Raw genomic sequence first — 23462 nt, forward strand, 5'->3', positions numbered from 1 at the left:
CGGCGCACCCAAGAAATCGGATTTTTTTTTTTCCGCGGGATTTTGGAAAGAAACTTGTTTAAGATTATGGCTTCAAGCTCCGGTAAAGCAACGCAGCCCAGTGGATCTTGCAATGGGACTGCAGCAGACTTCTCCAATGTAGAACAGGAGCTGTACGACTACCAGATGCACACAAAAATGTGCAAGAAAATAGCACAGCTTACAAAGGTAAGGATAAACGGGTTGTTCCTGAAGGCTGACCACTGCGGTAATGCGTTTACGGTGTACACATTACATTTTTAGTCGTGCGAAACCAGCCGACCACCGACAACAAATGAAAGCGTCATACTCCCTGCAGGGTGATTTATGTAGCTAATTCATGTAGTCAGTTTTTTTTAGCCTATATATGTATGTTCAACAACTATACCTGATGCAAGTGTTCACAAAAACCGTGTAAACATACGAAAAAAATCTCACTAATTTACAAATATAAGTTCTTTTTGATGCACCGTTTTGATTCGAGGCTCAGTAGCCTACATCAAGTTTTAGTGGCAAGTACTTAGCAAATGTTTACGAAAAGGGGCATACTCTGTCCTCATCCAGCAGCTAATTCATTCTTGACGTCTCTTGTATCTGCTGAATCAGCAGAACAGGTGGAACCACTCTGAATATGTTATTGTAGTCATAGTGACCTAATACACTAAACCCGGATATGCATCTTACAATGGCACTTAACGGACACTTCAGCTGTTGTAACTCAGTTTCTAATATACAGTAAATTATAACTCACACTTTTAAACCTACTTTAATAAAGTGTCCTGTTGATTTTTTGGGACCATCTTTATCATTAATTTTTGACAGGAGGTCATCAGCGTTGCGACCAGAGATAAAACCCCTTCTGTCTCCCCACCCCTCCCCACCCCACCAAAACATAAACCCATCTGTTGTTCTGTAATGTTACTGTATATGAAGGACGAGACAAGATGCTACACATAGCTCAATGAGGAGCATTTAAGGAAATTTTGATTTGTATTTTAAATGTGTAGGCTAATACACCTTCTCAGTTTCATGGATACCATATATCCACATTCAGTTAATCACTGAAGCGGGAAAGCAGCTCTAATGCATGAAGTTAATTCTAAATGACTGCAAGCAGATGTGCAGTTAATACGTTTTCCCTTAAGTGCACAATTCCCAGCAAACCTTCCCATGCAGGTTCAGCGCTAGCAAGGGCTGCAACCAGTGCCGGCACATTATTCTCATAATGTCAGCAGTTGTGACAAACCAATTAACCCTGTCATTTTTCACACTGTTAGCATTAACAGAATTTTAACCATGTGTACTTCTCACCTGTGTACCAAGGGAGGCAGGCATGTGTCATAGCGGTCTTATTACTATCATGTATAAACTATACTGTGTATTGAATGTGACTACATTGTGGAACTGTGGAATGGCTTAAACTGGTGCAGCACATGGTTTGATGCATTCAAATTAGATTTTCGGAGTTTAAATATTTAGTATCATTTGGAAACTGGGGTAGAATACAACTCACTGCGGTATAACACTTTCTGTGCCTGAGCAGAACAAATTCATTACAGAATTGAAAACAGAGGCCTTTTTAAATTCAGTGTTATCCAGGTTGCAGACAGTTATGTATTTCAGTAACTTTTTTGCACATTTCCCAGCCATAATTGGAGGGGACACATCGTACAAGAATGTGGAAAACATTGATAGTATTACTAATATGTTTGAGAACGCTCTAAGATGCGTGAGTGGTTTTTACTGAAACATTTCCAGCATTCCTTACAGGGAGTGTATGATAGGATGCATCCCATCAGTAGCTTGGCTGTAAGCCCTTGCATAGTTAAGTGGTCTTTTTTCTGTAGGTTTTATCCACTGAACAGTAAATATCCTTTTATACTGAGAATGGGCCGAGATTCCTGTCATGTTTCATGGGAGATATTATTGAATGCTTCACAGCCATTAAGGTTTACTTTATCCTTCAAGACCAAAATTATGTTTACACCTTGTTGTTGTCGAACGCTCTGTCTCCCCCTAAAACTTACTGTCATCTTTCTCGAACCAAATGAATGCGGAATCTTTTTTTAAAAATCTGAACTGTAACCATGGAGATATGCCTTAATTACAAGCGAAAGCTTTGAAGTCCTTGGTTCGCTGTCCCAGACTGTCTCTCCGTGTATTGCTGAGACAAAATTACAGAATGCATAATATCAGCAACAGATCAGCCAGTGTATAGTCCCGCCAGGAGGGCATACTCGGCTTCCTTTATGTTGAAAGCACTGAGTGTTTCCAGCTGGATCATTGGAACCCCAGGCAGGCGCTCCTACGTCAACACAGCCCATAGTGGTGTCAGTGAAGTGATGGACATGCTGATATACAGCACAGCTCTACACCGCCAGGGCCATCATTACGATGTGCTAATGGATTTTGACAGTTTTTGTTATAACACTGTTTCTCTTTCTGTCTGGGAGTATCAGTTAGCCTGCTTGTACACAGTTTTTATATGCACCCGGGAAATGATTCCACTGCCCCACGAGCAAGCTATTTCCACGGTATGTTGCAGCCATGTGATAAACCAAGCCATGTGAATCTCATGCAGTCTGGGGAAGATTGATTCTTCATGAGTCAGTGAGCGGTACACGTCCCCTCGGCTGTAAGCGTGATGCTGACGGCGCAGTTCTAGTGTAACACATTTACATACCACAGAGATAAATGCAACCAAAACTGCTTGCATCAATGCAGGATACAAAGGGCTTGACACACATGCACTGTAGACAGTAGTAGTGTTTAAAGTTACAGCTTGCTAGAGACCAGTGACTTATAGTACACTAGCCTTCAGTGCAAACTTTACAAATGCTCCCATGTTACATTTATAGTGTGGAAAAGGAAGAGCTTATAGCACAATCTTCAGGAAACTGTGGATCATCAGCACTGTTCCACTGGCTTTTTACTGAGTTTGTGTCAAGACAATTTAAAGCATCAATTTATTAGGAGGTAACATAATACCTGTTTGTCTACCTGTTTGGATCTTACCTCATATTAAAAGCTGCAAAACCCAAAAATCTAGAAAATGTTTCAATGATACAATGATAAGGTTTTAATTCCCTTTCAGTTTTCTATTTTCCATGCTGTATATCATCTGTGTTGAACCTGGGGTTGATCTAGAGAGTTTCATATGTTGCCCCTCAGAACGAGACAGGTCAAGTGCAGAAATATAATAAGCCAGCAGGAGCAGCCGGTGATATATGGGCTAAAGATAACCAGTAGGACTATGTTTATGTGCGTAGAGAAAGAAGACTCCCGCCAGCTGTTCCGCCCCTCTGACAGCAGCAGTTTCTTTTTTAAAACGCAGATCCGGCGTTACTCCACTAACACAGAGGGAAGTTCCGCCACCCTCCCGCGCCGTGCCGCATGCCACACGCTGCTAAAAGTGGTCTCTTTTTTTTTAACAGCGAGATTTTCCAGCCGCAGCTGTGCAGGACAGGACTCACTGTCACTCCTTTTGTCAGTCACGTCAAGGGAGACAGTCACACGTATAGGCAAGGAATGCCATTCTGATGGTCATCCGATTCCCTGGTTGATGAGGAGCAAGGTCAAACGTAGGAGTTCTGTGATACTACATTCTGTGCAATCTGCAGAACGTAAAGGTTATAAGTATCATAAGAAGTATGTTTTTTTTTTTTAGAATTGTGAGTGCTGGCTTGTCTTTCTTGTTGCGTGATGTCAAAGGCCACCTAGGGTTCTCCTCTGAAAAAAATTGAAACCCAGGGTGACTGCTTGGTTGAATATAGGTGCCATTTAAAAAAAGAGCCTCAGAAAGGCAATTTACTACAATGTCTGTTGTACATCCAACCAAACATTTTCCACTGTCTCATCTTTTTGTATCTGTTGAAGCGTTCAATTCACCCTTTAAAAATCATTTTAGTGCTACAGCATGTATATGTGCACTTCCAAATGCCCGTTGTAATAGAAGTTTGTCACACCATTAAAGTTTTCCCGGACAAAAGCATGATTCTACACCTCCACAAATGCAGTGTTGCAACCGTCAGAGAATGTAGTGTAACTCCAGTTTCGTTACAGTACCGTTCCTTTGTTCCATCACAGGTGAATACAGCAGCTTCATAAAGTGCCACACCCTTATGTGCGCTTACAGCTCTGAAACAATTCTACACAACCAAATGAGCCATAAATGAAACCACTCAGTGCAAATCAGTAAGAGAAACATGCATTATCTTCTGAAGCTGGAGACTGATTGAGGAATAAAAAAAAATCTATTTTTTATCTTGTTGAATTGTACTCTAGTCAGATTTGATTTGTTTCCATTACTAGAACCTCTGAGAGCAGCCTTCCTTTGAGTAAGCACTGGGCCCACAACAGAATGTCTGTCTCATAAATCCCCAGATTGGATATGCTTAAAGATGAATGTTTTAATTATCTTTCTGGCACTATTTCATTTTCCATTGTTGTTCTGGAAAATCTGGTTTACCTTATGTATAAATGAACAAATCAGCATGAATACTAAAGTATTGTTTGTAAATGCAAATAATAAAGACAGAAAAAAATGTTGCTTATTTAACATACCAGTGTCTTCTGTTTTGACTTAGACTTAATTCACTCTGCATTCACACTGCTTTCCATAACAAGGATTTAATAGTATTGTACATGTGGATCAGTGTATCTCCACAAAACTAATTCAAATTGATTGAGCTGTTAAGTGAGTATTGATCGGGATTTGATGTCACTCAAGATATCCTCAGTAACTTTTCTGCAGAAAGAAATTGGTTGCACTTCTATAGTATTGAATCTGTCACAGATATCCATGCAGACACAGATTTGTCCCTATGTTACCCAGCCTGCTTGTTCTCAAACATGATTTTGCTGAAATTGCTCTGAGTTTTCAAACCAGTACTATGCTGAATTGTTCTGATTTTACCACTGTGTTAGACTGGCATAGTCTAAACTGATTATGCATTGGGCTGTCATAACATGCAAAGATTAATGCTGAAACATGCACAGAGGTGCATAAAGGGGAATATGGAGCTGAGTTAAGTGTCCTGGTGAATCCCAGTGTTGCTAGTCTACAGTGACACACTGTCATACACCAGTATCTCAGTAGTGTCGTACAAAAGCTATAAAAAGTGCTCTCCCATGCAGACAGTTTGTGTACGGATTGTGTCAGTCTGTTTTCTTTGAATTAGCACCCCTCTGTTTTGTCATACGTAAATTTTTGATATCAGACAATAGCTAGCTGTCTTTGATATGATGCCCCTCACGTGCTAAGATGGCCGTTGCATTCGGTCTGTTAGACATTCAGTCTGATTTTATTGAAGTATAAATTTCGAGGTTCCCTGACTGTGAAGTTATTGTTGATATGGAAAGCTATGCACCACAGACTCAGCCCGGATAGGATTATTGATTTGCGGCATGCCTGATTTGCAGGAAAGCCCATGAGGGACAATTAAGTAGCTATAGCAGACTGGTTCACATAAATGCAGGGTACTGCAATGTGCATTCTGGCATGAAATTTAAAGCAGCTGCTTGATATTTCTATTCGACGCACAGTTTTGTGATTCACCACATTGTTCAAGGATTAAGGGACTTCCTCTCCCTGATGAGGATCCCATTTGGATCACGTTGGACCGTTTCTCCTGAGGAATTAACCTTTTGCAAACGTGGTTGTTTAGTGTGCTACCTGTTCCGCTTGGACTGATGGTGGGATCAGTCATGCAATGCCGGTAGCCGCCAGACCTGCAAATATTGACCTGTGTTGATGTGTCTGTTGTTTGTTAGTGTACCCAGACTGAATGGGTGTTTATGCTAGAGTTCAATCATTTATTGACTGAATGGTCATTGAATTGAGAAATCCGGTATCTTAATAATAGGCAGTATCTAAAAGGGGATATGGAAGAGCCATAAAAATGTCAACTTGAAATGCAAAACAACGTATAAAAATTCAACTGCAAGCAAATGAGTAAAGTGCAGAATTTTCAAGTTTATCTGAAATGATTCTGGTAGTCTTCCATCAACCCCTGTGTGAAAATTCCCCCTCCACTCCCAACTCTGAAACAAGACCTTTGCCACTGCTTTTGAGGGGGTGTAAAAGCATTAGAGATCAAAGAATTCAGGTCACTTCCTGATATGAGTCAAGTTTCCAAACACGGAATACCCACAAGTGTGTGTGTGTGTGTGTGTGTGATGGGAGGGTTGTCTAGCATAGCTGTCTTAACACATATTTATGCCCTCAATGGCTGCATCAGAAGATTTAAGGGCATAAAGAAATGATGCCAGGCAGCAGTTTGCATTTTTCTTCCTGGTAGGAACATTCTGGTAGCACGATACATCTAACAGTTGAAGTCTGAAAGGGGAGGAGGAATGTTCTAGTTTTTTAATACACGTGCCAACATTGACTGATGAAGGGCTTTGATATTCCTGGCACTGAATACAGTGGAATTTTTTTGTCGTATTCTGAATCCCTTCCATTTCCTAATTAATCGACACGTCTTCTGATTTGTTTGGTCACATTGCTGATGTGTGGCTTGACTAGTCACGCCTTGTTTTCTGTTTTTTAATGCCGAGTCTGAGGTCCAGTGGAATTGTCCTCTAAAAAGTATCCTCAAAGAGCTCAGTACTCCTCTCACTATGCAGGGGGATTTAATTAGTGATGCAAAACCTGCAGGGAGCAGCAAAAAAAAAAAACTACAGAGGACACCCAGAGGTATTTGGACCATATCCAGGCAAGGCTATGCCAAATGAATCTAAATGAACTAGATTCCTACATGCAGGTAACAGCATGAAAATAAATCTAGAGGTCAAAGGTGAAAGGTCCTCCAAATATATGAGTGAGCAGCATGGCTAAATGCATTCAGGGGAGGAAGATTTTAATTGATAAACAAGCCCTTCCTCCACACCTCTCCTGCTACGAAGCACAATCACTGGAAGGCACCAGGAGTACCGGACAGATTGAAATATGCTCAGCGTCCTGCAGGACACTAATAAAAGCCTCAGGACAGTTTGATTTGGCAAGTGGAAGAGGCAAACTTCTAAATATAATTCCTCCAATGTGACACGGGGCTCAGTGATGAAAGGGAATGAAGGACTGAAGGAAATGTTGCCCTTGTTATAAAAGCCTGTAGAGCCCTTTGAAAGAAATGTGATCGACAGCCCAGGAAGAGCAGCGATGAATGTTTTTAGGCTTCTATTCAAGCAAATCAATTTAAGTCTGAGTTAGTGTTTGCATAACATTTTCATTCATTTCAGCAACTGACAGATTCATGATCATGTTCGAAAAGAAAAGTAACACTAGCTCAAGCTCATAGTTCTCATAGTGAAGGGCAAACGCTACAGTTACAATAGAGAGCTTTACCTCTGAAAATGGTACCCTTTTATTTAAGGTAACCATAAACTCCATTGAGATTGGACTGATAGGCCTTAAGGCACTGTGAGTATTACAGGGAAACTGTTTGCAGGATGACATCTATTAGACATATTTAAGCAAGTAGTTCATGTTGCATTAGATGACTGTATATTTATCTGTAATACATGATTGTCTGTTTTAATGTCTTAAATAGCATTTCAAAAAAGTTTCATAACCAAAAAGTCATGGAATTCGTTTAGTATGGCTTAGAATATGTGTTGTAAAATGTCCTCAAAGAAGAAGCCAGTTACCAGTTACTGGTACCAGTAACAATGGATGAATGTAAAAATTGTAACAGGCAAAATGCAGCATGAAATGAGAGATGCAAATATACAGAACCAAGAGTTGTGTATTGTTATCCATCTGTGAAAGAATATTCATAACTAACATGTATTCATGTACGCCTCGAACTGCCTACATTTCATTAGAGAATTTGACTGAATTTTGGCCCCACACTGTGTTTCTAAACGTCTGCAGTATTTAGAGCATTTATAGAAAAAATATACAGGTTTTATATTTGATAAATAAAATATTTTCAGGTTTAATATTTGATGTATTTTACTGTGCAGATATAAGTAAAGTACTTAGCCATCTTGACAGTCTTGCTGGGTGAGATATTTATACACCCCCGGAGTTGAATGAGCAGCCTATGCAGGGTGAAGGCAGTGGACTGGCTGTGGTGCAGAAGCCTGACAGTGAATCATAGAGGGCCGGTCTGACCCCGCCACTCCAGCAATCCATCACAGACCGAGGGGCGCCACGGTGACTGACAGTGCTGCTGGGTGAAAGAGACGTTAGGGGCAGTTAAAAGTACAGGGCGACACTCGAAGCCTGTCACCATAGAAACGGAGCACTGATGTGGACGCAAAGCCCCCGCCACTCCCCACGCCCCCTGATGTCACTTTTATAGACTGGACCTGGTCAGGTTTCAGTCTCATCTGTGTAATACATTACTTTTGACATCTCTGGTTTTGAATTATAGACGTGAGAATGGACTAGTCATACTATTGCCTTGTAAACAAATAATATGTGTTAATTATAGATTTATTATGTATTCAGATGTAGCATCATATTGCAGAATGTATTTTAAACGATATTATGTATGAAAGGGAATCTATTAAAGTAGAATGATTAATATATTGTAATACAAGCCATACAATGTGACCTATATGACATCTATATCCCTTGTTTTGGTTTTCATTTTCTCCTATATTGAAATGCATTGAAATACATTATTCCAAAAGGTGCACTCCCATATTTTCACATAATATTTGCTAGCTTTTAGTTGATATTTTTCCTTAATATTTGTACTTTACTGTCTATTGCTATATAGTTCTCAGGTATTTTGACTGACATTAAAATGGACATCAAAACTGAACTGCCTTTGCAATCAGCTGACAGATATTTCACCTGTGTGTCGTTCTCAGGTCATCTACTCACTGAACACAAAAAACGAGGAGCACGAGGCGGCGCTGCAGTCGCTGCGCGAAAGCCACCAGGAGGAGCTGCGCAGGGCGACGGAGGAGGCGCAGCAGCGGAGCCGGGGCGAGGGGGAAGAGGCGGGGGAGGTGGAGGCGGAGCTCCGCAAGCGGCTGCAGGCCGCGGAGGACTCCCTGGAGCAGCAGCTGAGGCTGAAGGCCGAGCTGCAGGCCGACTTTGAGGCCTACCGGCAGCAGGTGGACGAGCGGGCCCTGAGGGCGGAGAGGGAGCACTCGGAGCGTGTGCTGGCCGTCTCCGAGGAGGCGCTGGACACCCGGAGGGACCTGGAGAGCCGGTTGCAGGGCCTGGACCGGCTGACGGAGCAGCTGGGGCAGGAGAAGGAGCGCGCCGCGGCCGAGCTGGAGAGGGCCAGGGAGGAGTCCCGCGGCCTGCGGGAGGAGTGTGAGGAGCTGCGCAGGAGCGCGGCCGGCGAGCGGGGCCGCCTGGAGGAGGCGTGCCAGGACCAGAGCCACGCGCTGCGGGCGGAGCTGGAGGCCCTGCGAGAGAAGAAGGCCAGCCTGGAGGAGGCCTTCGAGAGGACGCTGAGGGAGCTGAAGGAGGCACACGGGGAGGAGCAGGAGGCCCTGAGGAGGAGCCTGCAGCAGTCCCTGGCCGACTCGCTGGCGCAGTGGAAGCAGAGGGAGCTGGAGCAGCAGCAGAGCCAGCAGGCCGCGCTGCAGGAGAGGCTGGCGAGGACGGAGGCCGAGCTGGAGGCCGGTGTTCAGAGGCTGAACGAGACCAAGAGGCACTGCCTCAAAGCCCAAGAGAGAATACAGGTACAGAGCAGCAGACACAAGTCCAGTTAAAGCACACAGAAGTCCAGTTAAAGGGCATAATAATAATGATAATATTGTTATTATGGTTACTAACACATTATTCTTATACATTTAACACTTTCGCTACTAATAGTTTGCTTAGAAGAGGCCTTTCTCTGTGACAAATTATTGCATGTTGTTAATTATTACTTAGTGTTACAAATTGCCCAGTAACACTGATTATTGTTACAGGGAAGTGCTGGAGCCTTTTGGCTTTCTTTGGATAGGACAAAATACCGGTTTGCATTGTCAGCCCTTTGAACTGGCATGCAAGTGTGTGCATCCCGAAATGCGCTCTTTTCATTGCCAGCTGTGAAGGGGATCTTTAAATTGTGTGTGCAGCCGACAAGTACTGTTTTGAAGTAACTGCTACTTCCACTGTTGCTGTTAACAACAAAGATGACAGGGTTCAGTCATAACAGTGGCAATTAGGAGGTAGGCACAGCTGCAGGACTGAAACAGATGGCCACACTTGTCCCTTCTTTCTGTCAAGAACTCCCACCGCAAGGAGCTGAGCGGCTTATTAGTAACCTCGGCGGTGCTTCTGCGGAGGCTGTGACCTTTCTCCAGCATTGATCTGTAAGGAGAGGGGGAGTTCCTAGTCTGCATGCTGATTAGATTTACCTTGAGTGTTAAGCACGCATCGGGGGGTAGTGATAAAAATTGCAAGAGTACACGCTGAAAGCAGAAGATGAATGGGGGGCTCTGGATTTGGGATACTGCACAGTGCGCGTGGGCGGATATCTGCCATCTACCTCCTGTGCACTTTCTCCTCATTTATGGTTTAAAAATACCAACCTCCGCAGTTACCCGAACCACATCTAAAGTTTCGAAAAGCGCTTCTTTCAAGCATTTCATTAGTGCGTCTCTGCTCCTCCGACTTGCTTCAGGGTGTAACTAAAGCACACAGTTGTTTTTTTTATATATAAATGTATATATACATACAGCCGTAAAAGGATCCAAGTTGCCTCTTTGAAGATGTGCATTTAATTAGCTTTTCTGGAAACAGGGTTGTTTAATGGCATCCATGAGGGTTATTTATATTCAGCTTGTTATCAGAGTAGGGGGGGGGGCTGATTAAACCGTACCACACCTCTGTTTTTAGGACCTGGAGGTGCAGCTGGAGGAGGGCCGGCGCCGGGTGGCGGGGGCGGAGGCCGAGGCGAGGAAAGCAGAGGAGGAGCTGGCCGTGGCCAAAGAGAGGCTGCTGCTGCAGGAGAACGAGCTACTGACCACGTCAGGTACGCTCGGGCGCTGATCCGGGATCAGTGTGGGCTTTGCTAGAGTTAGCTCTGCGGATGAGTGAGCCCATCCTGGATCAGTTTTTGGGGCAGAATGCATCCCTGTGGATCATTCTTTCCACAGGAAGTGCTTCACAGGCATAGTCTTCATCCTTACCAGGAATGCAGAGGCTTGTGAAAATCTGAAAACTTAAAGCCCCATTGACTCTAAGGCCTTAACCTACATGCGGCATAAAGTTCTCAGCTTCCTTTCAAAAACAGAGTGTTCTTTTTCCCTGCCTCATTGCTGACAAGTCATAATTATAATTGTAACTCTGTGACTTTCTCACTTTTGATTGATGTCCCCTGTCACAGCACATGCAGTACGGCACATAGTTGAAAGCTGGCTGCAGAATTGCACAGCAACTTCATGAAGCGTAGGGAGAGTAGTGTCTCCGGGGAGATACCAAGGTTACAATCAGTTTAAAGCAGACCTGAGCTCAGAACTACAAAGGCAATTTTAAGACAGTGCCTAGTCATCCGAGTAAAACAGTTTTTCTTCTTTGTTTTTTTTTTTAAATAACGTAGAGGAGCTGTTGAGTCAGTGTTCATCCCAGAGCAAGGCCTCGGCGGAGGTGGACGAGCTGCGAGCTCAGGTGTGCCATCTGCAGAAGCAGGTGAAAGACCTGGAGCAGCAGACCAGTGGGAAGACCAGTGACCACGCCCGAGAGGTCAAGCAGGTAGGGATGTCAAGGGATGTCACATGGGGTGAGCTGTGTCTGGGAGAGTGTCTGGGAGTGGTAGCCAAAGTACTACAGAACTTGGTAATACAGTATTTGGTAAACTCAAGATGGCACATTCATGACATGTGGTAAGCTGTTCCTTCTTTAACAAAGTTTTTTGCTTGCTTCTGTGGGACTAAATGAAAAAAAAGCATATTTATGTCCAAGTATTGTGTCCCATCAGATCGTAAGAGAAGCGTGTTTTGCTCGCTTGACTTATTTGGGTCATTGAGTGATGCAGACAGTCGGCGGTCTCTGCAGCATCAGTCTCTGTCGGGAGTTCTGGGATGAATTCCTCGGTGGGACGGGTTCTGCTCCTCCCTCGGTTTCAGCTGCGTTCTCATAGCGACTGAGGTCGGGCTGAGGGTTGGGGATACAGGGTGGGACTCAGGGGGTCCTGGGCGTGAGGTTCTGAGGCGATGCGTCGGGTTTCGCAGCACGTGGAGGCCCTGTCCGCCCAGAGGCAGGAGCTGCAGAGGGCCCATGCCGAGGAGCTGAGGCGCATCCGGAGGCAGACGGAGGAGGAGAGGGGCCGGCTGAAGGAGCACCTGAGGAAGAGGCTGGAGGAGGTGATGAAGAAGCATGCCGGCGAGCTGAGGAGCGCGCAGGCCGCCGTCGACGCCGAGAGGAAGAAGGCGCAGAGGGTGAGGAAGCGCTTCCTGTAATGGTCCCGTGGCATTTGATAACCAATAGGCAGACCAATAACCTGACAATCCCACGTCTAGCAACAGGAAATGTAATACTACATAACATTACAATACTGTCATTTCCCTTATCCAGAGCGACTTACATAGGTTATAACTTTACATGTTAGCCATTTAGACAGCTGGAGATTTACTGAAGCAATTGTGGGTTAAGTACCCTGCCTACAGGTACAGCAGCAGTGCCCCAGCAGGGAATCAAACCAGCAGCCTTTCGGTTACAAAACCTGCTCCTTACCACTACACCACACTGTTGCCCCTGTCCTACTGCATGTGCTTATGGTTAATAGTCATCAATAACTTTCCAAGTAAATCAGATGCATAAATGGCTGAGATGACTTTTGTTTTTGTCATTGCCCAGATTCATATCGCGCCTTATACAAGTCTAGTATTATACAGAGTGGTCTTACATGCACTAGCATCTTACCAGCCACCCTCAAGCTGGCTGTGTCTCTGACATGCAGCAGAACCACACACTGTAGCCCAGAGTTAATATAGCAGCACAGCACTACCACTGGAAGAATGCAGATCTGCTTCCAAAAACTCCCAAGCACGACCTGCAATGAAGCACTTTATACCACAGCCGAACTATTGGCTGAAATCTTGCTAATCATTTTCACTGAATCATATCAGCGCAGTTTCTTTTCCTTTTCTAATTAAGACTTGAGTAAACACAGCCCCAGTCTCCCTGCACTGTAAATAGCCTTCCCGGCAGCAGGCCTTAAGCGAGATTGATTAGACGTGTTGTCTGCGCTGGTGTAGGATCTGCAGACGCAGGCTGACGAACTGAAGCGGAGGAGTGAGGAGGAACGCAGGGAGCTGGAGGAGGAGAGGGAGGAGCTCCAGAGGAGGCTGCAGGAGTCTGTCAGCGAGGTGAGCTTTTCTGAAACACACTCTTTTACTCCCCGGGACAGGATGCTGACCAGTCGTCATGTGCCCCTGTATATTTTCTAACACCAAACTTGCTTTTCCAGTGTTCGCCCCCCCTACCATTGTTTTTATTTCTTCATAAAGAAATATGCTCATTTAGAGTGTAGAGGCTGACATTAGCAGACCCATTTGAGGGAGCCAAATGCAGTTTTGAAAATTCCTGAATTTTTTTATGCTGCATATGTACTACATTTTTAGAAAATGGCTGTCACAGTAGATTGTTAACATCAGCGTACAGAAGCATTCAGGACAAAACATTCACATTCCAAGGACAGACTCCTGCATCAGCAACAACAGTCCACTGAAAGAACAGTTTTTTCTCATTGCTGGAGACGGCGCTGCTTGCATTTCCTAATGTACAGTGCGGGGCTCATCCTGCCCATACAAATCAGAGGGATGTTATTATGCTGAGTGCCGTCTGCATCCAGATTTCCCGGCTGGAGAGTGCGATCCAGCAAGGCCAGGCTGCCCAGGGCGGGGCGACGCCGGGGGCTCGTCTGCCCTGCAGCACGCGCCCCGACGCGGTGAGGGAGGAGCTGGAGCTGCGTGCCGCCGGTCAGGCCCAGGTACGGCTGCCACCGTCCGTCTCCCCCGCCCCCGCTGCAGTGCAGAGACTCCGCCCGAGCCCCGCGCCCCTCACCGGGACAGAAAAGCTGCTGTTATCAGCTCATATGGCGCTCTCACTCAACCCGGGCGAGAGGAGAGCCAGCAAAGACCAGTCAGACAGCGCTGCTGGTGCTTTCTCTCTCAAGGACCTGCTCAGTCAGGAGGGGAAAATAAGACATTAGAAATCACTTTCAGTGTGCTCTCTCTCACTCTCTCTCTCTCTCTCTCTCTCTCTCTCTCTCCTCCTCTCTCTCTCTTTCTCTCTCACTTTCTGTCTTTCTCTCTTTTTAAGTGATTTTTAATAGACACAAACCAATCCCCGTTAACAGTCTGAGTTCAGTATAAATGCATTCACAAGCAGCTTTTTATGTTCAACAGCATTTTTGCAGCACAATATTGAAAGTTGTAGGTATAGTCGTTTATATTAGGCATGGGTACTATCAAGTGAATGAGTTTTGCTTTTTAAACAGGCTACAGCTTGATGATTTATTAGACCCTAACGAGTACTGAATTGTAAATTCTGTGAGTGTACACTCATGCTGTTAGAATGGTACAGTACACCACGAATCAGATTTCACTCTTTCTTCCAGGAAGACCTTGAGCTGCTGAAAGAGAAACACCAAGAAGAGATTTCAGCTATGAAGAGGGAAAAACAGACCCTGGAAGACAGAATTTTAGAACAGGCCCAGAAAAACCTAGATGAAAAAAAGAGGTAGGACAGAATATTGGATATCCCACGGTTTGATTAACAACAAACATTCAAGACAGAGCAGAGTGAATTTTAAATTTGCCGTTATGTAATGTAGGATATCGAAGATGTTTTTTGGATGACGAGCAAAACATGAGATGAAGGAATGTGCAAGGTTTTCAGATTCCCTGATTGCCTCTCGAGAGATATTTTTTTCACCCCTGTCAGGAAACAAGTGTAGTTCTTCATACTGGCTTCTTTGGAAAATTGTTATTTTTTCACTTCAAGTGCACTAGTTGGAACAGGCATTCTTAAACATGCACACATGGGCAGAAACAGGGGATTCGGTGCTGTCAGTGACTGCTGAGACTGAAGCCACTGTACGTTCTGGAGGACAGCTTCAAATGTGCGTGCCCAATTTCTTTCCCGACTCAGGTCGGAGAGCGAGAGCGAATTCGTGCGGCAGGAGCTCACTCAGCAGCACCTCTCTGCGCTGTCCCGCTTACGGAGGGACAAGGACGCCGAAATCAAGGAGATGAAGGAGAGTTTTCAGAGGAAAATAGATGCCCTGCAGTCACAGGTACCTGATAAGATCAGGGCGCAAATTAAAAAAAACGCGCGCTGACAAGCGACGCCATTGCACCCTGCGGTGCTCAGTGGCCGGAGGCTGCGGCCTTTTCCCCCGCCTCGCTAACCGCCGCGGGCCTCTCCGCTGCACGCCATCCCCCTTGAGTATTGCATCAGTGCAACTGAGCCTTGTGAGCCGTTCTAAATAAAGCCACATCTCTTGCCCTAACAATAAGAAACATTTCAGGGTACGCTCTTGCGTCATGTTTTTTAATTAAGCTAATTGTACGGATCGAACGCCGGGCAGACATTAATAAAAATAAATGACCTCTCCTGCGACGGCAGCCAATATCCAGAAATCCTGTTTCGCGCTCTCTGTTCTCTCGCAGCTGAAGCAGGAGGAGAAGAGGATTGATTCTGGCACCGACGTCAGGCACAAAGGGGAGTTTCACACCAGTGTGGAGAGAGAGAGCCTGGAGCAGGAAATTGAGAAAACCATGAAACTCAACCACAGCCTGAGGGCACAGCTGCAGTCCACCATTCAAGAGAAAGAGCAGTTGATGCAACACCAAGACTTTAAGGTAAAGAAAGAAAAAAGTCACACTGTCTGTCGGCTTAACTGGTACTTCTTTAATAAGTGCACTTCAGTTAATTAGGCGTCCAGCTTGAAACCCTGTCAGGGATGGTTTGGCAACTTATCACCTTTTGGGAGTGGTTAGCCTTCTATCACATTTATCATGGCTGCCCAACCCCCTTGTTATTGGCCAATAAATTCGCAAAGAAAAATTTGTCATTCAATTGCCTGTGTGGACCTTTGAAAGGCGATTTTGGCGGTCACGTGAGTGGCATCTCCTTAGGAACAGTCAGGAAGGCTGCGATTGGTACTCAGAACTTCTCAATTGCAACTGCTGTTTCGGCCTACCATCCCCATGCAGCAAAAAAAATGGCTCACTAACAACATCCTTAATAAGAGATAAATAATGGAGACAGACTGGGAGGTAATGGTAGTGGCAGGGGTAATGACCGGGAGGGATTGGCCAGTGCAGGAAAGGGTACAGGCCTGGAAAATAAGAGCCCTTGGAGAGGGAGGGAGGAGAGGGAGAGGAAGTGGGAAGGGCAGGAGAGGAGGAGATTAGGGAGGAGAGGTCAGCAGAGGACAGGGTAGGATAAGGGAGTACCAGAGGTGGAGCTGGCAGAAGAAAGTTGCTCTACAGCGCCCCCACCTGGAGGCGGATAGTAACGGTGGAAAGCAGGATGGGGAGTGACGGTTGGGCGCTGCCGTGTCTCCCTGGCTCCTGCGCAGGAGATGGAGGAGCGCCTGTGGCTGCAGTACGAGGAGGCGCTGCGGGAGGAGTGGCACAGCCACCAGCAGGCCCTGCGCGCCCTGGAGGAGCGGGCGCAGGAGGAGGTGCAGGCCGAGAGGCACCGGCAGCAGGCGCAGCAGAAACTCCTTCTGGGTAACAGAGCCGGGCGTCACGCGCCATCGCATTTTACAGCACCTATCTGCTGCAATGACAGGAGGTCAAAAATCATCACGTAACTGTCAGTCATCATTATTATAAGCATTTTGCATCATTATCACCCTTTCATCTCACAAAGGAGTAATCTATTATTAATAGTGATATAATAATATATTTTTTAATGGAATTTTTTTATAAACAGAATTCATGTTAAGATCAATATATACCACATAAACAAACCAATAATTAGCACTTTTATTTATGTCATTTGTGCATGTGTAGGGCAAATTTTAAATATGTTCAGTATAAAATTAAATGTGTATATATATGTGTACAACTGCGTATATAAATCTGACAATAATCATTATATTTTGATGTATGTCATATATTGACATATTGATGTATGTTGTGTTCTTCATGGACAGTGTGCAGAATTTTTTGTACATTGTGGAGACTATGTGCATCAGTCCTCCCTGTGTACCTGTGTGTGTGTGTGTGTGTGTGTGTGTGTATTCCAGACAGACAGAAGGCAGAGCTGACCCAACAGCATGCAGACTGGTGCAGACAGATGACACAGAGGCATATGCAGCAGATCGAGGACTTGCAGGCAGAGCTGCGCACTCACACAGAGCTTGTGGCTCTACAGCAGGTACGTCGATGAGGCGAGGTGATGCTGATCTCAGGTCAGCGTTCTGCAGGCGAGTAAGTGATCACTGCCTTCACCTTGCACCCTCGCTCCCTGATCAGGTATCAGTGTTGCTGAGGGGAGTGAGAAGGGAGAGAGAGGTATGGAAGACAGATGGAAGAGCAAATAGGCTCTGGCCCTAAACACTGAGTCTGGATCAGTTTCAGCTTTTCATACCGCTTTAGGTTATGGGCATGGGTAGGTGAGCTGATCCTGGATTTGTTGCTGGGGGAAATAAATTCCCAGAGCTGTTTGGAATTTAACCAGCAAAGCAAGACGCAAGGTGGGTGGGGCCAGGCACATCAGAGAGATCAGCACAGTATCACTGGGGTAACAGATCAAAGACACAGCTCAGCTAACATTCATCTGTACACTGGGAATTAGCCGCACAGTTTGTAAACAGTTTCATTTTACAAGGCAGATTTATAGTGTTTTTGCGGTGTAATTCCAGACTTAAATGAGTGGCAGATGAAGTTTTCAGGACTCGTTTTTGCTGTTGTGAAACGTAGAATCCTTTATGCACTGAAATGCTGGCTCCCTGCTATTTCACTTCTGAGACTGATGTTCCCTGAGATTGACCCCTCCTTTTTATGTTTTTTCTGCAGGACTTTAAGCAGCAGAACCAGGCCCAGGCCTTCGAGAGGCAGCTGGAGGAGAGCCGCGTGGAGGTCGCAGGGCTCAGGAGGGAGAACAGCGAGCTGAAGGAACAGCTGGCCACCCTGCGCTCCCAGGTGGAGTCCAAGACCCAGGAGCTGTACCGGCTGCAGGACCCGGAGCAGCACCAGAGGTGGGTGGGGCCCAACAATAATGCAAAAGAACCATCAAAAGGCCGCAGGGTGTAACCTTCCCCAAACCCAGTCACTCTCCTCTGTGAAATGCACCATTTCTTACCACGAAAAGCAATTTTCTTTGACCTCTGCAAAGAGGCAGTTTTCATAATCTGCTGTCAGAATCTCTTGACATTGAACAGCTGCATCGTACAGATTTACTCTCTGTAGTTTATACTTACTGGTGAGTAGTAAAATATGCTTGGCAGGGATATGAACATCCCTTACTTTCAAAGTTGTATTGCAGCAGCAGTGGCTGAATGTGGAAGATTCACTTTGACTGGCCAGTCAACATTAACACTTATTGAAGTAAATTGCTGACAATTTAAAAAAAATGGAATTTTGAGAAGCATATTAGGGCTTCATCTGTATGACGCCTTATGATGGCTAAGCAAACCATAATATTTCATCATGGGTCAAGAAATATTCTGGAGCTGGAGGGGGGTACAATTCGCCCCTCATTTAATCTACCTGCAGTACTTCTGTTCCGTCTCTCAGGTGCTGGGATGAAGGAGTGATGAACAGGCAGCACATGGAGGTGGAGAACCTGAAGAGGGAGCACAGAAAGGAGATTCAGACCATCGTCTCCGACTTCAGCAGCGCCCAGACCCGACTGCAAGCAAGAATCGTCGCCTTGGAAACAGAGTACGTATGGCAGTGCTCTAAATGTATCCGTGCTGAAAAGGTCAAGACTGTAAAGATGTGAAGGTTAAATCTATAGGAGACATTAAATAGAATGTTACAATGGCTCTTACAAGTAAACGGACATTTGGCAGTGTCCCGAAAACACACTGTCGCAATCCCAGGTTTTTTTTTTTACATTGCATTACAGTAAAACAGTATTCTGTTTCCTATATGTGACATTATGTAGTGTCTTATGTTTTGAAGCAATTTTGAAGCAAGAAGCTCAGAACAAATGCAGCTCACCTTATATGGAAGCATCATTCAGAGGGAGACTGCTGCATCTCATGCTGTGTCTTTTTAGGCAACTGTCACACCTGTTTTTAGCTGCTTGATTTAATTGTCTATTATGAATGTTCAATTTGTTGTTCAGTGTATGTGAAGTCTCTGACAGTAACGTGATTGTACCAGAATGTGAAACATTCAAACTGAAACCCCAAGAATGGAGGGGGGCATCTCAAACCATTTGGAACTGAATTGATAGGTACATTCTGAAATGCATGCAGGTTCAGTTGGAAACAAACCTGTTGATGTGATATATATTGTGAAGTGATTTTGCTTGGGAGTTTTCCAAAGGGCAGTGTCTTCTCCAGACAGGCTCAAAACAAAACATTAAGTATTTTCTTTTTCTACTACACTGCACAGAATTGATGAAAGCAACCAACAAAACACAGAAAAATAAAGAGCACAGCATGCATGGTGTCCCTTCTCCATCACACCTGTATATTCTCCTGAGAATTTCTGCAGCATGGAAATGGCAATTGAACAGACCACCTCTGAAAAGCTGCAATGAGAAATCGATAGAATTCTGGTCTGCACTTAGCAGTATTACATGGACTAATCAAACACTGTTTGTAAATCAGTTCAAGTGTGAATCAATTTTCCTGGTCTGAAGTTCAGGAAACCTAAACTAAAGCTATATATGTGCCATGATGCTAATGACTTGCAGGTGAACATGGTACCAAGAGCCCTTATTAATTGAAAATAACTAAATTCCACTTAGCAGCCTGATTACAAAATGATGTTGATTGCTTTGTGGATGTATACTGAAAAGACCAATAGAATGTAGTGTCTTCAACAAACTACATTTGTGGAAAGATTTTGTAATTGAGCAGTCAGAGGTTTCATGAAATGTGCTTTCTATGTCTGCTGCAGGGTGTCAAGAGATCATAGTCCTTGTTGACCAATTTAGAGTGAGCTGAGCACATTAATATGCTGTACTGTGGAGAAGAGTGCCTATGATAGGTACCTTTACTAAGTACCTATAAAAGTGCGACTAAATTACACTACTCCACAGCCTTGATCAAAATGAAATGCTTGTTTCCAAATGTTACAGTGTCATAACTTATAATTAATTCCTAAAAGTAAGTACATCAGTTACACCACTCTAGCATCTAGGAGTGGTTAATTTCATTTGTATTACAACAGCGATTAAAATGTTGTAATAATGGTACATTCTCCAATATAGTCAGCACAGAACACTATTTTTAATATATTAGTGGTAATTTATATATTAATTAAACCAAGATTAAGGGAAAAAGAAGAACAATCCAAGAGAAGAGAATCCAGAATCGAGGACCTGCAGGTCATCGGGATGCTCCAGGACAAGCTGAGTGAGAGAGACCAAGTCATTAAGCGACTTGTGGTAAGTGTTCCTTTTCCCAAGCCTTTAATAAGTGTAATGAATTTCATTTATTAAGGCATCTTTCACCAATCTCAAAGCATTTTATGATGAAGGGAGTGACTCACTTCAACCAAAGCCAATGTGTAACATCCATATTTGTGCCATCAGCTGAGGTGGAGAGGGAGTGCTTTTAGTTTAAAGTGGGGGATGATTAGATGTGCAAATTGTGACAGCCATATTCAGAATTCAAACCCTTTCCATACACAGCAAGGGATTTTTGATGACTGTAGTGAGTCAGCACCGCAGTATAATGTCTCATTGAAATTATGGCATGTCCTATAGTACAGTGTCCCTATCACTGTACTGGGGCATTGGTTTTCCTCTAGTCCAGATGGAAGGCTCTGTCCCCTGCTGGGCCACCATCACCACTTCCAGCAGCAAACCGGATTTACCGGAAGGTGTGTCATCCAAGTATTTATAAAACACTGCCCAACTTCAGCCATCTGGCAGGGGAAGGCTACAGGGTGATAAGGCAGTTGGCAAGGATGCAACCATTTTCATAATCTATTGACTGCCGAGTCTGTTCTTGGAAAGAAGCTAAAGGAAAATCTGAGTTATCTTATCACGATAAGGATTATTTGTTGTAATTTTAATTGAATTGTCCAATTCTGTGCTTTTCGTCTCTGGCTCTTGCTCTACCCGCAAGGTAGCCGCTTAAACCAAAAATTAATGATTGTGTGGCCCTGGTCTAATACATAGTTGTACTGCTTGTTTCACTCCAGGAGGAGAGACATCACCTCCACCAGCATCCACTAGTAACCAGTGATAGCACCACTCTGAAAGCCTATGAGAACAGGCCACAACCTGGGAGCTTAACTCCAACAATGAGGGTAACTAGAATTTCATGATACTTCAGTGTGCTTTTTTCAGGCATGATTGTCCCACAAAGTTAACTTTTTGGTGTAACTGAAGTTTACCTGAGGAAGTCAATGCAGTCACACATAAAACAGCTCTCCAGGTGTAGTCTGGCTTACTATATTAGAGTCTCGCTAAATGTACTGACTTCTCTCAGCATCTTGATCTGCACAGTATCATGGGGCAGCGCTTATGAAATGAAATAGGTAATCAAAGGTTGTGGGGTGAAATCCAGTGGGGCCCTGTGGTTGTATCCTTGGAAAAGAGGTTTGACCTCAATTGCTTCAGTGATTGTTAGGCGGTAGATTAATATGTAAAAGAGAAAAAATAACCCTGTGCAAGACACCGTTGCTAAGGGCATCCCACCAGTCAGAAAACATAATTATAACTCAAACCAACTCATCTCATCTATACTTTATATTCACTTTATTGACATGTGACAACTCTGAAAATTTTTGTCGAAATAAATGTACTGCATTTTGGACTAGATTATCCTCCCCCCAACAGTTCAAGTAAAATAAAATTTGCCTGACGATGCATAATTTCTCCCCTCCCCATTACCGCCAGAAAAAGAGGATAGACGACATGCCGCCTCGTGTCACCAGCGTCCCGAACCTCAGCTCGTTCGAAAAGAGCTTCCTGGGGCCGGAGACGGCAGCGGGGGTCCGCTCCCCGCAGGCCGTGAAGTCCCCCAGCTTCGAGCACGGCAGGACCACCCCCCGAACCGGCACGCCCACCACTCCGGTCCCCGAGCCCCGGCAGGCGGTGAGGTACAGCCAAGCATCGCCCTCCGAGGACCTACACCAGAGCCTCAACTGCTACAGCCAGCCTGCCAGGTCCGTCGGCGCTAAGCATCTCCAGTACACTGACAGTTTGCCTGTTTCAGTTCTTTCTTTTTGTTATTGGGGATGTTTTAAATGCTTATTAGGCTAAAATGGCTCAGCAATAAGAAAAAAAAAAAGTTGTTGCAATGTGTCTATCTTCAGTTTTAAAATGAACTATTGACCACAACAACAGATTTAAATCGAATTAAGACATTAATAAAAGTGATGTACTAGCAGTTTTGAAATCTAGGACACGTACTCCAGTGGATTCCCTTAGTGTAACACGGAGCGTTACTGCGTTTTGTGTGCTCGTATGGTGACAGAGCTATGATAAACTATCCTACACTGAACTCTCCCGTATGTGCGAAAAGAAACAATGAGTAACATATCTGAGGGTTTTATGCCTGTTGTAATTTAAGGTTAGTATCAGAGAAGCGACGGATTCATAAATTAGGCATACATGGTTTCAGATCGATTCACGCCCCATCAGATGTAAATTTAGCAGTGCTCTCCTGTGCTGTGCATTATTAATGCAGTCCCCTTTCCTCCACCCCCACTGTGTTTCAGGACCCCTATAGAACAGAGAGTCCTTGAACCCGGGACGGAAGCTCAAGACCCCCAGCGACAGGAATGGTTCACCAAATACTTCTCCTTCTGAGGATGCACCATCTGACTCACGCAGTCGCCTCAAAACCCAGACACACACACACTATCAGACAGACAGTCGAGTCATATTCATGCCGAGGCCTTTCCGACAGATGAGTCGGCACGGAGGTTTAGACCGTGTGCCCATTCAATGCAAACAGATGATTGAGTCAAATAAAGTATGAGTATTTTGAGTATTTTACTCTGTTCTGCTTTGCATTTTTGTTTGCCAAAGCTAAAACACAGTGACATGATGAACAAGTTAATAGGATAAAAGGTTACATTTTTTAAAAACATTTTTAAAAAGTTATCTGAGGAACTATAGACAATTGGTCTGCATTTATTACTGCAAAAATAACGGTGGAAAGTGAAATTGCTGTAAATATCTGAAATTGTTAAACGGAATTTCTCATAAATTTATAAGTCAATAATGGTACAAAAACAGATTTTCTTTATTTAACAATTTCAAATATTTACAGTATGGTAGCAGTGCTGGACACGATGTGTTAATGTACAACCAAAGAGGCTACCAATCAGCACATTCTACTGAAACAGACTGCAGCATTCTAAAACATTGGTAGCAGACTTGTAGGCCAAGA

The 23462-nt window shown here is 44.4% G+C and overlaps 1 protein-coding gene across 1 annotated transcript; it reads left to right on the forward strand.

Moving 5' to 3' along the window:
• The first annotated feature begins 47 nt into the window (after positions 1–47).
• On the forward strand, positions 48–22959 carry fam184b (family with sequence similarity 184 member B). The gene is made up of 18 exons (XM_036516613.1): positions 48–207; positions 8842–9669; positions 10814–10949; positions 11517–11668; positions 12148–12354; positions 13174–13284; positions 13770–14103; positions 14494–14659; positions 15071–15215; positions 15592–15783; positions 16506–16659; positions 17181–17311; positions 17953–18134; positions 18652–18819; positions 20383–20500; positions 21262–21369; positions 21962–22230; positions 22786–22959. Exons 1-18 carry the CDS (start codon positions 67–69, stop codon positions 22874–22876), a joined length of 3633 nt encoding a protein of 1210 aa, XP_036372506.1. The 5' UTR covers positions 48–66; the 3' UTR covers positions 22877–22959.
• Positions 22960–23462: the final 503 nt, after the last annotated feature.

The sequence above is a fragment of the Megalops cyprinoides genome, chromosome 22, assembly GCF_013368585.1.
Source record: "Megalops cyprinoides isolate fMegCyp1 chromosome 22, fMegCyp1.pri, whole genome shotgun sequence".
Lineage (NCBI taxonomy): Eukaryota > Metazoa > Chordata > Actinopteri > Elopiformes > Megalopidae > Megalops > Megalops cyprinoides.

What these genes read in the sequence shown, in the direction of transcription:
- fam184b (XM_036516613.1), top strand. Translation starts at nt 67, where the DNA reads ATGGCTTCAAGCTCCGGTAAAGCAACGCAGCCCAGTGGATCTTGCAAT. An exon ending in AAGCCCAAGAGAGAATACAG is followed by an intron (nt 9,670 to 10,813) that starts GTACAGAGCAGC and finishes CTCTGTTTTTAG; the next exon opens with GACCTGGAGGTGCAGCTGGA. An exon ending in TAGATGCCCTGCAGTCACAG is followed by an intron (nt 15,216 to 15,591) that starts GTACCTGATAAG and finishes GTTCTCTCGCAG; the next exon opens with CTGAAGCAGGAGGAGAAGAG.